The sequence below is a fragment of the Argiope bruennichi genome, chromosome 8, assembly GCF_947563725.1.
Source record: "Argiope bruennichi chromosome 8, qqArgBrue1.1, whole genome shotgun sequence".
Classification (NCBI taxonomy): Eukaryota; Metazoa; Arthropoda; class Arachnida; order Araneae; family Araneidae; genus Argiope; species Argiope bruennichi.
In genome coordinates, this window is record NC_079158.1 from 67,214,581 (window position 1) to 67,231,089 (window position 16,509).

The 16,509-nt window shown below is 27.6% G+C and overlaps 1 protein-coding gene across 2 annotated transcripts in view; it reads left to right on the plus strand.

Moving 5' to 3' along the window:
- Positions 1-1,857: 1,857 nt before the first annotated feature.
- LOC129981454 (uncharacterized) overlaps positions 1,858-16,509 on the plus strand; it is a 113,940-nt gene continuing 99,288 nt past the window's right edge. For both annotated transcript variants that reach the window (XM_056092298.1, XM_056092297.1), the window contains exon 1: positions 1,858-2,140. In XM_056092298.1, coding sequence (XP_055948273.1) covers positions 2,048-2,140 — 93 coding nt within the window. In that variant the 5' untranslated portion in view covers positions 1,858-2,047. The remainder of the gene's footprint in view (positions 2,141-16,509) is intronic.

Here is a 16,509-nt window from a genome sequence, read left to right on the forward strand (position 1 = left end):
TATGGTTTAGTTTATTTATAATTTGGAAGCAATACAAAGGCTATTTTGAGACGGCCTTCTTAGCTTTGAAAATCGGTTAGATGACGAAGGCGAAACCTGAGCTGAACCTCCTCTCTCCAAACTTTCTCACCACATTAATGGGAGGACATTTGTTCCAGATTTGACTTGTATCAGCCTGTATGTACATCTAACCTTTAGTGGAAACGGGTCTCAAATTTGAAACTTCCGGCTCCGAAGTCGAGACCTTATCACTAGACCCCCGTAACTCTACCGCAAAATCTCGAGTCATATAAATAAATAAATAAATAATATATATATTTCAAAATCATTTAAATAAAAGATGAATCTAATATAAATGATTTAAAAAAATAGAAATCAAATTGGCCAATTTTGTTAAAAGAGAAACTTTATGATGTATGCTACTTAGGTCTACAAAATGGCTAAATCCGTCACTAAGAATTTAAAAAATTGAGAAAATTATAATCGAATTTAAATAATTATAAATCTGAATTGATAGAACTTGTATAATTATAAATCTAAAAAATTATTTTTCAAGAGAAATGAGTTATTCATAACAAATTCATATGAAGAGTACTTGCTGTAAATTTAGTTAAAATTTTTAAGCACCTTTATTCTAAACGTTTGCAAATATACGGTAATTTTGTTCAAACCTATAGTGTGTGATGAATTGAAGATCATTATGATGGAAGCAAGAGGGCGTATGTTTTCGGAACATTTTTTTTTAATGATCACATTTCATACAAAACAGACACAACACGAAAGATCAGACAAGACATTAACGCGCGCACCTTAACAGAACAACATCATTTCATTATAATTACAATTGCAATGCACTGTGGGATGCGTGCCTAATCGGGCTTCGCCATCTATTATCCAAAAGAGAAGTAGAGTTATGTAACTGCTACAAATTTATTTATTCCATAAAATAATTCCAACTGATTCTTATAAAGACGTAATCGTTTCTTTGAAATGCATCGCATTACTTAATAAAAAAAGGTTTAACATATTATTGAGCTCCGTTTTGAGTTTTAAATTTAAAAGTATGATACTTTAAAAAAATATAAAAACAATTAAATTTAGAATTTCCCCAGAATTTATAATAATTATTAATGAAGATATTCAGAAAGGAAATTCCATTCAGAGAACACTGAAAAACTCATTATTTGCAATACTTTTCAAACGTTTAATTTACTATGAAGATCTTTATCAAAAGTATATCCAAGAATAAAAATATAATTCTATCAATTTTGAAGGCAGTAAACATTCTTTTACCCGCATCTTTACAAATATTTCTATTAAATCCACATCAGAATGCACACACCATTAGAGGAAAACGATGTTACTAGAAGTAATGCATAACATTCAATTAATAATAACGATTAAAAAGAATTTGTGACCTCAGAGTCACACACAGGAACATTCCAAAATCTTCACTCACACCAACGCTAATGAGCCGAGTTCACGAAGAACATCGATACCGTACCTCACTGCCCAACACGAAAAACGATGCAACAGCAGAGAGGAGCAGATAACAAGCGGGAGGGGGGGGGTACAAAATAAAAACAAGGTAACCATTTCACGACAAACCCGCATCTTCCCTCCCTCTCTTCATACCTGTTGCATTCTCCATTGGAACGGAAGAGGCAACAATCGCCTGAAGCCAGCTGTAGATAGTTCTCAAAGGAGGAGAGAGGGAATACATAGTTCCATGCCCTTTTTCTTCTTCGGTGTATATCTACCTGAAGGAAACCTGTCTGACAGGTTCTCAAGGGATCGTCAAACGGAGGGCTGATTTTCTCCGATCCCCCTCTTGCTGGAGCAGAGTTCTGTCAAGCGTGGTCCATTCAAGAGGTCTGCTGCGAGACCCAGAGAGAGTATTCCACGCACGGGACGAAGTGGTTGGTTTTTCTTTGTTGCCGGTTTTGGTTTTAGATCTCAAGGAGTAAGACACCGATGGTCTGTCTTTAGGTATTGCTAGTGGTTTTTTTGGGAATAACGTTGCTGTCATTAAGGACTATTAATTGCGATGGATATATGGAAGGGGTTGGCGCGCCATGCCAGGTGGTGCGCTGTTGTAATGTTAACGGTTTTGTGGTGTAGCGGAAGTGAGGCCGCTAAGGTAAGTTTCCGTTTTGCATTATATTTTTTTAAAGCTCTCACCTCTTTATCCCGTAGTGAAAAGTGTATACGTTATATGGGCTTGTGCAAATTGCTGATTTTTTTAATATTGTAGCACAATTAAGTATTGATTATTGAATGTTTTAAGGAATTGACAAAAATATTATTTATGTGCCAATTATAACAATCAATTTATTGATGTGATATAATAAGAAGCTATGATATATCTTTTGATTATTAAATTGTTTGATCTAAGTGGTCACTTAGTAGGCAATGCAATGAACAAAATAATCATTTCATATTATAAAATGTCATGTCAAGTCATACAATGTTAACTATCGTTTTTTTATCCTCGTATATATTTCTTCAATAGCAAATTAAACGTCGAGTCGATTATAATTTATCATTTTCATTAAACCATGTAAGCGGTTTCTTTCACATATCATATAAACGGAAATCCTATAATTGTTTCCTTTCTTTCTTTATCTTCAAAGCATAATAATATTCGAATTTTTCAAAACAATACATATCTTATAATTGCCATTCCATTGATTTTACATCATCATGTTCTTCTCAATCTTTTGCTTCTACATCCTTATAAACAGGTTGCAAAAAATAAGCAATTATATTAAAAATTAAAATTTTTCTTTCAGTTAATCAGTTGCGTAATAATATAAATTACCACTCATCTCGAGATTTCTGTTCCGAAATTAATTTTAACAATGGCTTTGCATTTTATATTTATATAATTATTTAAACTTTGCTTAAAAAAATAATTTTAAAATGGAAGTAGTACATTTCATTCTTTCTTTCATAATAAAAGATTTCGGAATCCTGTACCTTTAAAACAGCAATAATTCTAAAATGCATTTGCTTTCGTTGAAATAGTAATGCTCAATATTTTTCAGCTTCTTTATAGATTTATAAAAAAAACCTTTTTTTTTCACTCATTGTCTGCTTATCACAATAAAAAGAAATATGAAAATGGTACTTTTAGTTGGAAAGTAAAAATTAGATTTATTTTTACATCATTCATAACAAAGAAAAGAATATTTCTCTGTATTCATGAGGATGCATACATATATTCTTTTACGAAATTAACAACAATAAAAAACTCATGAAATGAATTATCAGTATTTATTATTTTTCACCTTTCCTAAATGATTAGATCATAACCCCAACAAGTAAGGACTCTACCAGTTGGAGAAGTATTATAGTTGCCTGAAATTGCTTCTTAATATTTTTGTCTTTAAAATATCCCTCAAATGACCTAAACAGAGAATTAATTTCCCAAATGTTAATTGGTATTTTAGGATATATGATTTTGTTATAAATATTTTAAGGCGATAGGGAATTACAAGAAAGTAACTTAATAAAATATATGAATAAATCATCTAAAAAAATAAACATCGCTAGGAAATAAAAAAAAAAGTTGAAAATCGTCTGAGAGTTCAGCAGGTGGAAAACGCGAAGGATGGAACGAATGCATCAGAACAATGTGATTCTACCGAAACAAAATCCATAATGATTCGAAAAGATTATCATTAAAGTATTGAATAATGGAAGGGCCTGTTTCATGCAAAGAACGAATAATGGATAAAAAAAGCAAATATATTTTCGTTGGTGCTACTGAAGCCGGAGGCTGGTGCGGAACGCAAAAAGGAAACTTGAAAGTGGGCATTTATGCGGTCATTTTGCTTGGTCGCTTTGTAGTGAGTGGGAGTATTTTGTTTCTCATTGCTTAACTAGTGTAACGAGTTTTGTTGTAAAACTAATAAATTTTGTTTTTCCAAGGAATTTGTAATTTAATTTTTAAGGAAAAAATGGAAATGATAGACAAAAACAAACCTTAGACAAATAAATAATGTCAGACATAAACAAACCTTAGACAAATAAATAATGTCAGACATAAACAAACCTTAGACAAATAAATAATGTCAGACAAAAACAAACCTTAGCAAAATAATAATAGTAATAATAATTGAAAAAACAAACCTTAGCAAAAAAAATTATAATTGAAATGACAGACAAATAAATAATGTCATTTCTTTGTCTAAGGTTTGTAATTTAATTCTTATTGAAAAAAATTTGAAATGACAGACAAAAACAAACCTTAGACAAACAAATGATTGTCTAAAGTTTGCAGTTTAATTCTTAATGGAAAAATTTGAAATGTCATTTGACTTTTTGTCATAATACTTATGTAAAATACATTTCAATGCAATAAATAGTTTAAATTTTTTATGCCTTATACACAAATAAAATTGTCAATCTAAAACATTTTATATGGTTAATTTTGAAAGATCGTAGCTCTTTGCGGATTCATGGATATATGGACAAGCTGGTTTGGGACATTACTCGTTCTGGTTTAAATTTACAAATTATTTCCTACGTTTAGGTTCTTGCCAGTATATATTAAAATTAATTCTTGCATAATTATTTTTTGACGTAATAAAAGATTTCTGTACTCTTTTATTTATTAAGTTTTAGGTACTTAAATATTATTCAAATGAAAATGTTGCTAGTAAAATATTGGTTCCGGAAAATAAAAATGATATCCATTGAGGCAAATCCATTAAATAGATTAAATAAAATTTAAAATTTTGTGTTCTTAAAAACATTAATAATCTTCATTGATGTAACCTTAAACAAAATTAAAATAAAATTCAAAATTTAGATTTAAGCTTTAAATTTTCGTTTATCTTAGTTACGTGTAGACCTACTGGTTCGAGTATATTAGCTCAATATTTGAATTGCATATGCGAATTAAAGCTAGAAAATGCCGATTAAGAGAAAAATGCAGAATTTTGATATACTATAAGACACCGGTTAAATAAATATTTCAAACCTTTCTTCTTTTAAGTTAATAAATAATTCTTTTTGATTCATTATTTTAATGAATGGCATATTATAATAGCTTTACAAGAAAGTTTGCAAATCGTAAGCATTTCCAACTAACCCTTGCGTAAATTTAATGTGGCATATAGATTAGCTTGATTTATGATTTTTTTTTTATCATGGTCATAGTTAATAAAGATAATACACCCAAATTTCTATGATTTTCATACTAAAATTATGAGTTCACTTAAAATAAATTATAAATGTGTTTGAAACAACTGAAATTCAAAAGGATGCCAAAAACCAACCGATGATTTAAACTAATGACAAAAGCAACACGTTTAAATAAGTATTTAAATTTAAGCCATTGTTTTCAATGATATGGAAAATGAAATGAAATAATTTTATAATGATTGTTTTCTCACCTACCGAAAAAAACCTAGAGTGTATTCATTAAAGTAAAGTACGAAAACGTCCTATCAAAATTAAGAAGTTTAAAAGAAAAGTCGTTAGAAATGTTTTTGAAGTAATTAAGATAGTTAACTGGGAAAACAATTGATAAACTATTACGAATCTACTAATTATTTCTCACGTTTCCTAATTAGCCTCTCTTTTTTGTCTTTTAAAAATAATTGTTTTAGTGTTTTGAAAAATGACCTGATAAGTTGATTGTCAGAAATGATTGAAATGAAATTTTTAATTGGAGTTAAAATAAAAATAGCATGCAATGCGTAATGACTTTATTATAGTCTTTTACTTAATGTCTCTGTTTTATACTATGGAAAGCCCAAGATTTATGAAGTTTTATTTAGTTTATTCATTATACCATGGGGAAGACAATTGGAAAATATGGAAGAGAAATCCTCAAATAAGTAATCACACTGTCTCATCTTCTGGGGGGGGATAGAAATGTTTGAGATCGATTTACTTCCATTCCAGTGACGGGATGTATTTCCTGCGGGAAGGGGTGGGTTGTAGCCCAAGCTTGTGATGACACTTATGATTCGACCTTCGCTTCTTTTGTTGTTGCGTGTGATGACTAAGATAATGCATAGGCAGGCGAAGGCAAATCTTTTAAGCTGTTATCAGGGATTGAATGTTTAATCAATAAATGAATTCTTTGTTTTCAGAATTAGATTTAAAAATATGGGATTTTGAAAATTCTAGCTGTAAAAATGAAAAATAAAATTTTTTTGAAAGCAAACTATTTTTAGTGAATATAATACAAATTAGATTTTACTATCAAAAATAGATTTATTGTTTTAACTTTCTTCGAATATAAATAATGTCGATTGTCTTTGGAAAACACCCTTATTTTCTATTTAATTTAATTTAAAATAATGCAGATTCCCCTAATCCAATTTTTTAGACTAACATTTTGTAGTGATTTACTAGTTATGATCGTAATTTTATTTTTTATCCCTTTTCCCTGTTCTTTTTTTCTTCTGAAATTTGTATTCTATTAAAAAGAAGCTTTATATTCATAAAGCTGAATATGAATACAAACTCTTGTCACACATCTTTTTTTAAAGACATGCATCAGTGAAAACTGTGCAAAATTATATTCTCTTTCTGAATTAACAAAAAATGTAAATCGTTGTATAGAAATTAAATATAAGTTCTGTATTATTAAAATGTTATTTTGTTTGACGGTTGAAAGAAAGGAGAACGAAATTCTTACTTTTTTTAAATTTAAATCATTAGAATTGATTTGAAAGCTGTAAGAATTTTGTAAAAACTTTAATTTGAAACGTGTTTCGGTAGAAAAGTATTCATAGTAGCAATCTGTATATAATATTTTTTAAGGAGGGAAAGTGTAGATCTATTGGTATTAGTAAAATTTTATTTAATCTTCATTTATTTTAGAAAAAGTCGATTTGAAAAAAAATGCTAAAGAACTGAACTCTTATTTATTTTTTAATTTAAATTATTAGAATTTATTGTATAGTTGTAAGAATTTTGTAAAGCTTTAATTTAAAACATGTTTCGGTAGAAAATCGTTCATTGTAACGTATAATATTGTAACATTATAATACTTTTTAAGAAGGGAAATCGTAGACCTGTTAGCATCAGAAAAATTTTATTTAATCATTACTGTTTTAGAAAAAAGTCGATTTGAAAAAAAATTCTAAAAATTATAAATTAATTTCTCAAAGTAATATTTGTACAATAAATGCTTTTATACTGTTCCTGAGAAAAAAATGAGTAACTTAAGAATTGCCAACCATTAATATTTATAGCAAATTAAAAACTATTGTAATAAATGAGCCATATCCTGGGAATAATTTTCTTTATCGGTCTCTGACTGATTTATTACTATATTAGCGTATGCTTACTTATCACCAACATTGTATTTGACAGCCAAATGGAAATAAAAAATGCTGGGGAAATTAAATTATTTCTTATGTGTTTATTAATTTTATTTGCCTCAAGTTAAGAAAAAATTATTCATTATTCGTTTATCCAATTTACGACTTTTTAAATATTTGCTTTATAAAGTGATAAAAAAGCCAACGCATCATTATAGCTCTTAGCTTTTTTAAGTTTTTTTCTTTTTGGAAAAGACTACATGCATTTAGTGCTTTTTTGAAATAAAATCTAGAAATAATTAACAGTCCTTTGCAATGCTTAATCTGTTATAATATTTATCCTTCATACATCAATTCTATAGAGCTCTTTGTGTATTCTGAAATAATTCTGAATTAGATAAAAATCAGTTAACACTTTTCTTCCAAAAAGTGTTTGAAGATGTTTTGAATCATTCTTTAAGAACATTCCACAATTATTTATATTTATCTCACATTTTATTTCTTTCCTTTTTACTAAGACAAGCGAAAAGTGTTCGACAGAATTTGCAAAAAGAGAGATTATTTCTTTGACAGGAGTGTAAATTAATATTAATTCGATTAAACTATTTTGGGACTAAAATGAATAAATTATAAAGCTCAAAAATCTGATACTAAGAAACACGTTTGCATTCATTTTAAATAATTTCGAATGCCAGCTCTTTATCAGATTATATTTTCACTGCTTTGAAGAGTAGCAATGCAACATGATCTTGACCTTAAAATTTATAACTGTATATTTGTTTCGTACAATATTTTGAAATTCAAGATCTTTGAAAAACGAAACCTTCAAATCACGATAACGTCTTTCACGCTACGGGAAGACGTGAACATGTAAATGTTTTAAGACACCGGAAATCCTTATGTAATCTTCACATTGTAATAAAAAAAATTTAACAGAAAAAAAAACACCACAATGTCAATGAAAGATTCTTTTATATAAATTTGTTCATCAATTGAATCTGAAGATCTGAGCCTTGATGTTAGAACCTTGAAGAACATACTGTGATTGTGCATTTAGAATAAGAATTGTTGTCGAATTCTTTAGAAAAAGTATTGTTGTTTAGAATATTATTGTGCTCCTCACGGATTTTAGCTTTTGCCGACCTTCGCATTCTTTCCAATGGCTTTTCCCCAAAGCGAGTCCAACGAACTAAGCTTCAGCTGTAATCAAAAGACAATCGTAATTTTAAAATAATTACATCCGACTCGCTGCTTGCTTACTCTTTTTCTTTACAGTCTCTAGCACACTACTGGCTTTGTTGAGCGTGAGAAAAGACGAATGCTAATGTCTCCGTTTTATCGGTCTATAGATGACACTTCATCTGATAATTTTAATTATTGCAGGAGTTACTTTGTACATTAAATGCATGGTGATGCAATAGGGTAGATATACCACAATAGTTGTTCATAATTATTTATTATCGATTGTTTAATTGTAAATTTTATCTCATTTTATTCTTTAGATATAATTATGTCTGATTTAAAAACAAAATACTCAAAAAAATTCTCATAATATTTATTAATGCAAGATTATTTTATTATTAAATGCCCGATGATGTTATTGAGATGATTTATAACAGCTGTTCTTTATAGCCTCTGATCGATATCTCTTAATTATAAATTTTGTCTCGTTTTATTTTTAAGATAGTATAAAGCAAAATTTAATAATAAAATATCCTAAAAAGGTAAGCAATTTAGTTTTTTTTTTTTTGACATAAGTTTCTAGTGACTTTTAAAAACTTCATTAATTGAAACATTATAGGTTTTACTTTTAAGTTTTAAGATTAATTTAGCAAGAATTCTTCAAATGTTTTATCGTTTCAATATATTTTCTGCTACGGATTAATCGATTCATTAAACCTTCATAAAAAATAACAAAATAATTATCATTTAATTGGTCAGTTTCCAAAAAATTGAGGACGTCTTTATTTGTTTTAAATTTTTTTAAAAAATATTTTTGGAAATGTCATGTGAGAATATAAATAAAAAAATCTAAACATGATTTCCCAAGAAAAATTTTAAAATAAGTTTTTATTATTACTTAAGAAAATTATTATTTATAAATTTTTATTATTACTTCCCGATTGTTTGCAAACAACAAGTAATTATTATTTACCTTCAAACGTAGACTAAAGTCCTTGAACAATAACATTGAGTTAAATTTCTATCCCAAAATAAAAACTCGATCCGTGTTCAAGTCATAAATATTAATTGAAAGTAATCACGCAAAAAGTTCATTATCAGATTAATTTATGAACTTTCTCAATTTGTTTATTGCTTAATTGTATGCGATATTAGGAAAAGTATATATCTTATTATTTGCAAAAGAATTGTTTAATTAACACTTCGAATGTGCTTGTTACAAAAATAAGAAAAGAAAAACAATTTACTTTTATTTTAAATACTCATTTCATCTGCAGCTACTTTGAAGAAATGAAAATGCTTCTAAAAATAAGATATTACAAAAAATATATTTCTTATTATATGTAATTATTCATTCATCGTTGCGTTAATTTATCATAAATAAAAATAAAGGTTTTTCATTCAAGATATTGAAGGAAACTAGACGCATGGACTTTAGATTCAGAAAAATATAACAAAGTTTTTTTTAATGCATTTTAGTGTTTCTCTAAACATCTGTGTAATGTAAGAACATTTTTTTATTTTAAAATATAGCTTTTGAGAAGATATTAAGACATATTTAGAAAAAGATTCATAAATAATGGCAAATTTTCTGTAAAATTGAATTATTTATTATCGTTTGTTAAAAAAAATGTTTAATTTGCAAACAAACATCTTCAAAACTAATAAGATATTGACGTCTACTGCCAGGAAAACGAATATCTTTTGAATGCCAAGAAAGATATTCAATTAATGAATTTATTTTAATTAATTTTCGCGCTTGTGTTCTAAATTTTCCATTTAAGATTATGAAACAGTCTTTTTTATGATTCAAAGCTATGATTATTTATCAAGATTTGAAGAATTAAATTTAAAAAAATAGGTTGTATTTATTGTTTTCTTCTATATGTATGTCATGAGACCCTTAAAACAATTATATCCTGTGTGCTAGGTTGCACTTCAGTTCAGTGATTCCGTTCACTTCTTTCTCCCCCTCCCCGCAAAAGAAAACCATTGTTCCTAAGCTCACAAAAGACTGCAGTACAAACAAAAGAGTTCGATAAATAATAAACAAAACGACTTGAAAAAAAAACGCGAAGTCTTCCAGCTGATATTTAGTATATCTCGTTCAAAATTAATTAGATCTTTGGAGGAAGTGAAGCGAAGTGCATTGTCAGACGATTTTTATCTGATCCCGCATTGCATACATTTAAGAACTCTCTTTTTGAAAAAGCAACTGTTCTGTTGCCACATCGAGTTGGAGAAACTAAGTTGTCAAATATCTCGTTGCCGAATGTTTTTCAACAGCTTCTATACAATATCCTTCCGGGTGCAATTTTCTCACGTTGCCAAACAACTCTTCGATGCCGTTAATTCTAAATGGACTTCTTTTTCTTTGCTTCAACTCTTACTGTTAATTTTTTTCAAAGAGGTTGAAAGGTGACGTTTAGTTTTTGAATGCTCACAGGGCAGTCAAAGAGATTACCACCTTTTTTATGATTGGCATAACCTCTATTTTGTTTGTGGGCAAAATTTTGTTTTTGTTTTGTAAAAACAAAATGTTGAATGCTTACTGACACACCTTATTATTTCTCCTTCAGTCGTATTATAAAAAGTAGTTTTTTTGTAATTATTTTTTGGACAGTCTTTTGATTGAATTAGATAATAGTTTCCGCTAAATAGGTTTTGACACTTCCTAAATATGCTTTGATATATTCATTTAAACTTCATCATTTTGCATATTTTAGAGATCGAATGATTATGATTACATATGAAAAAAAATGGGCAATGTTTTCCGAAGTTTTCAAATGTTAAATAGAGGTTTAATAATTATTTGTCATTGTTTTATAATTATTTGTCAAAGAACAATCTTTACTTTGTTTTTTGCTCTATAACATTCTTTTTAATCAATCTTTTCATTTTTAAATATCATATGTTTAATTAGCAATTTATTTGAGTGAGCAATAATCACAAACATCTGATAATATCTGGTTCATCTTAAAGTTTCCTTTCTTCGTTAAGTTTTTTTAATCTAGATCTAATAACTATCAGGATAACTTTAAAATATATAATTTTTATTAACTTTAAATCTTTAATTACTCTTAATTTTAAAGGAAAATTCAATATAAATCAGGATAGCGCTATAGAACGTGCAAAATTGTATTAAGTGCGGTTCGAAAAAGGCGACAAATTTTTGGCAAAAAATTCAAATCAGTGTCTGACCGTGAAAGACAGCAATTTCTTAGATTCCAATCAGTTAGTGTCATGGCAACGAATTGTTGATTTTTTTTTTGTTAACCAGTAGGAGATTATATGCCTGCAAAAAATGATTTGATATATTCTCAGCCTTATGGTATAACGAAAGTAAGTGTGCTGCAGTGGTATGATATTATTTTTTTCATTCCCTCTTGATATTTCTATTAAAAAATGACATAAACGCATTATTATTTTATCCCCAAGGTGCTTTCTTAGACCGGTCCTACAGCATATCCCCTCAACCCGCTATGTTTATGCCACTGTCTCACCCATCTGATACAAGTATGCAAGTTCCATCGTAACTTGCATACTTGATAACCTATACTTGCATAACCTATTTTAAGAAGTAATGGAATTTTTAAATGCTGAAGATATTAGGACCTGGAAAACTTTCAGAAATAATAGCCCATTGATACTCATCTTCACTTCGAATTTTCTATATTGACTAACCCAGAAATAGCTTCTGTTATTCAAATCTTATACGATATTTTTGACTATCGCTCGGATTTATTAATTTTAATAATCAGATGTTAAACAACTTAAAGATTGAAATATGCATATAAAAGAAATTTTAAATTTACAAACTTAAAAATTTTAAATGTAAATACATATTTTATACATTGCCCTTAAATTCCTCTTTGAATATTCAAAACATACTTTTAGTAATAATCTTATATATATGTTTAAAATATTTTTGTACTGATATAAATTTGTATACAAATTCTAAAATTGATATAAAAATATTATCAAAAACACAATGTAAAAGAATCTTTGCTAAAATGTGTTTTTGACATTAATGATCGAAAAATGTTTGAATTTATCGGTTCCATTGTTTACGAATCAAAACAGGTTTTCCAATTCATTGTTTTTAAAAAACTTCCGATGGAAATTTATTTTTCCGACTATTTTATTGAGTTCTATGAAAAGAAATGATAATACTATGTAATTTAAAATATATGCATAACACAGGGATAGTAAACAATAAGTTAATAGATGAAAAACGTATAGTATAAAATAAAAACAGAATAAAATTTCAATTATATAAGCTTTTTCATGCGGAATTAAAGAAATTCCGTTTTTTTTTTTTTTTTTTCAGCAATCTTTAATTTTTAGCAATCAATTTTCGGCTTGTAGAAAATTGATCAGCTTTTGAATTTCTTTGTAGCTGGTGACAATAGCATTCATTATATCTTTATAGGGAATGCACCGTTTGAATTTAGCTTGTGTTTAGATTAATTGTATTACGAAATATATATATATATATATATATATATATATATATATATATATATATATATATATATATATATATATATATATTCTCGCATAGATTTTCAAAGTAATTTAAGACACTTTTTACATGATAACAACATTAAAAAAAAACAGATGCTAATAAAAAAATGCTACAATAAGCTAATTGGCTTACGATATTCTTTTCAAAAGACATTTAAATATTATTTTACTTATGTTTAATGACTATCACAAGAATGACAATTAGAAAATAAAAAAAGAATATTTAACGAAAAAAAAATAATTCTTGGTTTTAAACATTTTTAAGTTTTCTGAAACATAAAAAGGCTTTTATTTTAGTGATCTAACAGGACAGGATGTTTTATTTATTATATAAACAAAATTATCATTTTGTAGTCATTTTTGACGATGTGTTAATGTTATTCAACAATATTGATTTAAATTGCATATCACTATTGCTCTAATTTTAAGTTCCACTTATATTTACAATTCAATTGTTATTTATTTTATTAAGTAGGTGAATAAGACTTTATTTACAAAGGAGTTCACAACGATTGAAAATTATTTTTCGGAAATTGCAAAGGATTTCTGATGCGAACCTATATTAAGAAAAACAGATGTCAATATTTTTCTATCAATATATTATATTGCCTGACAGAATTTGTTTAACATACTTCAAAATCAAGGTTAAACTTCTGCAAACAGTAGTTAGCAATACAATAGCTGAAACTTGCGATCAATCATGCATTCCGCAGAAATTAAAAAATATATATAAATGGAGCAGGAAGAACAAACATTGGAATATTTAGTGTTTGTAAATTGATTTTGTATTAGCTGAATAAATTCGTAATGATGTTTGCAAATAGCAAATACGTGAACTTTAATAACCGGATGTAAGCGCCAAATATTATGATGCATTTCTTATTGAAGGAATAAAGATTAACTGTAACTTTTTAAAGATGAATTATTATGTGTTCTAAGAAAAAAGAATTTATCGTTTATGTTTATAATATATATTTTAAGAATTTCGTATAGTATTGTATCAAAATATGGGGAAGATAAATTTTTTAAAATCCTTATTTCAATATAAATCTAAAAAAATGTGAATGTATGTATTATTCTCTCCGTTTGCAGAAAAAATTACATTATTGTTCAACTTGTTGTTTTTAATATCCATGCATATTCCTTAAAAACTATGCTGTAAGAATGATAATATTCGTCTAATGAGTAAAATATTGAAAATCCTGATATTGCAAATAAAGATTAAATCTAGATCTAATTTAATTCATGCAATAAATAAAGATTATTGTAAATTAAGGATTAATATTGTATGATTGATTATTATTTTTTTCATGATTCTTTTTTTAAAATACGATACTTAAAATGGGATTACATTTATGGAATTATCCGAAGCATCATGATTTTTTTAAAAATAAGGACTTTTTAGATATTTTCACATTTTATTTTTAATACATTTAATTTCCATCCTTTCTCAATATTAGAGTAACTCATACAATCTTGTAGTATGGAATTTTATTTGTAAAAAAGATAAAAATCTACCGGCGATATTGAATCGGTTTAATTGGTTTATTAAATTTATTTTAATGTTCGAAATTCTGTGTAAATCAGCCCCTATTACTATAGGTTTTAAATCTCTTATTCTGTTTTAAAATTAAATTTGAAGTGATAAAATACACAGACAAAAGCACCTGCATTTATGGATTTATAATCTAAACACCTGTATGTAAAATATAATCCTTTCAATGATAACTGGAGCATAAATCTTCAGAATATTCCTTGTATTTTATATATTGCAAAAGATTGTGTATTCCGTATTGGCAAACATAAAATAAAGGCTTGGCTTTATTTTGTGTTTTTATTTGAGTTGAAACGAATTGGATACACGAAAGTTAACTTTCGTTTTACATTGAAAAGAAAAATTTAGTAAATATACAACAATTTTTTTAATGTTGTTTATTAAAAATGGTAACAATATTTAAATTAGCATTATTATTTCTAGCATTAAAAAGGGATTTTTCATACAATATTTTAAATATTTTAATACGTAAATCGCATTATACTACATAATACCAGCAAAGGAATACTGAATTGATCATCTCGGAAGTAATGAGGTATTATTTCATTTAGGCCTTGACTTACTTGGGATGTGATCAAAAACAGTTTAAACATCTATTGCCCCACGTCTGAATTGTTGTTTCTAATATTTTAAAAAATTAACCTTGAATTCAGGCCACTACTTTCATTACAGTTAAGAACCACGCCCGTAAAAGCAAGATTTAATCTCATACAGTTTATACGCCCTCATCTGTTACGTGGTTGCTTAATCACGGCAAAATTGTTTCTCGTGAGAGAATTTTTATCATGAATATTGCATCGGTTTATTGGTATGTAAATATCTGAAGCTTTCTAGAAGCTTGTTCTCTTCATCTTTAGAAATTTCGGAAGAAATAAATTTCAAGTGCAGAAGAATTGATTATTAAATATATTCTTGCCACAAGAGAAACACTGTTACGTTTGCAAAAGAACTGTGACGACAGGTGAATTGATTCTGTTTCTACTGATCTCGCCAAAGGATTTTTTTTTTCTAAGCTGGAATCGATAAATTTTCATTTTTGATATCAGCAAATTTTTTTATACATTTTAAAGTGAAATTATAAATGGTACCTGACATTTGTTACTATTTTTTGAGAATTATACTTGCAATTGGTGAGAATTTATTAAAAAAAGATATTATTTTAATTTCACACACAGAAAGTGGAATTTTGTTGCTTTTCGTGGGTATTTTTAAAAGACATGGAAAAAATCCTTCACTCTAAAATATTAAAACGAAAGAAAAACCATGATAAATACAGAAAAAAAAAGATAGAACATATTTTGTACGAAATTGGCATCATGTAAATTTGGGAATTTTTTTAGAATGAACTTATTTTCAATTTCGCATATAATTAAAATTTAATTACATACGAGGCAAAGAAAAGTTTTAGCTTTTCTGAGGAAATAAACTACAATAGACCTTAAATTTTTTATTTGGAAACATAGTAGATTTGAGAGATTTTTTTTAATGCAAGAATCAAAAACGATAACGCTGCGTCAAGAAATTGATAATCCATGGCATATGATCTCTTTTTATCAGTAAGACTTGAGAGTTTAGCTCCCTTCTTGCTTCCACTCACCAACCCTGATGTTCATTAATGTATCCAGTTAGCAAATTTTTAACTTCACTGACCATTCGTTCAACGTTGGAAACTTTATCTTTCTATGTTGACAGCATGTATTTGCCGATCGGCCTACTTCCAATTCAAAATTCAAAGCCCCACAATGAGAACATTCTTCGCTCATATTTCCAATAACTAAATATTGAATCAGTTTTTCATGTGTGCCGCCAACGTAATAGCTTCACGATCAGTTTTTCTTTTCAAAATTAGTAGCTTCTCGCTCGATCTTTCTTCGCTTTTTTTTCCCTTCTTTATTTGATATCACTAGACGATATCAAATAAAGAAATTACTACTGAAAAAACAATGCAGAACTAACAAG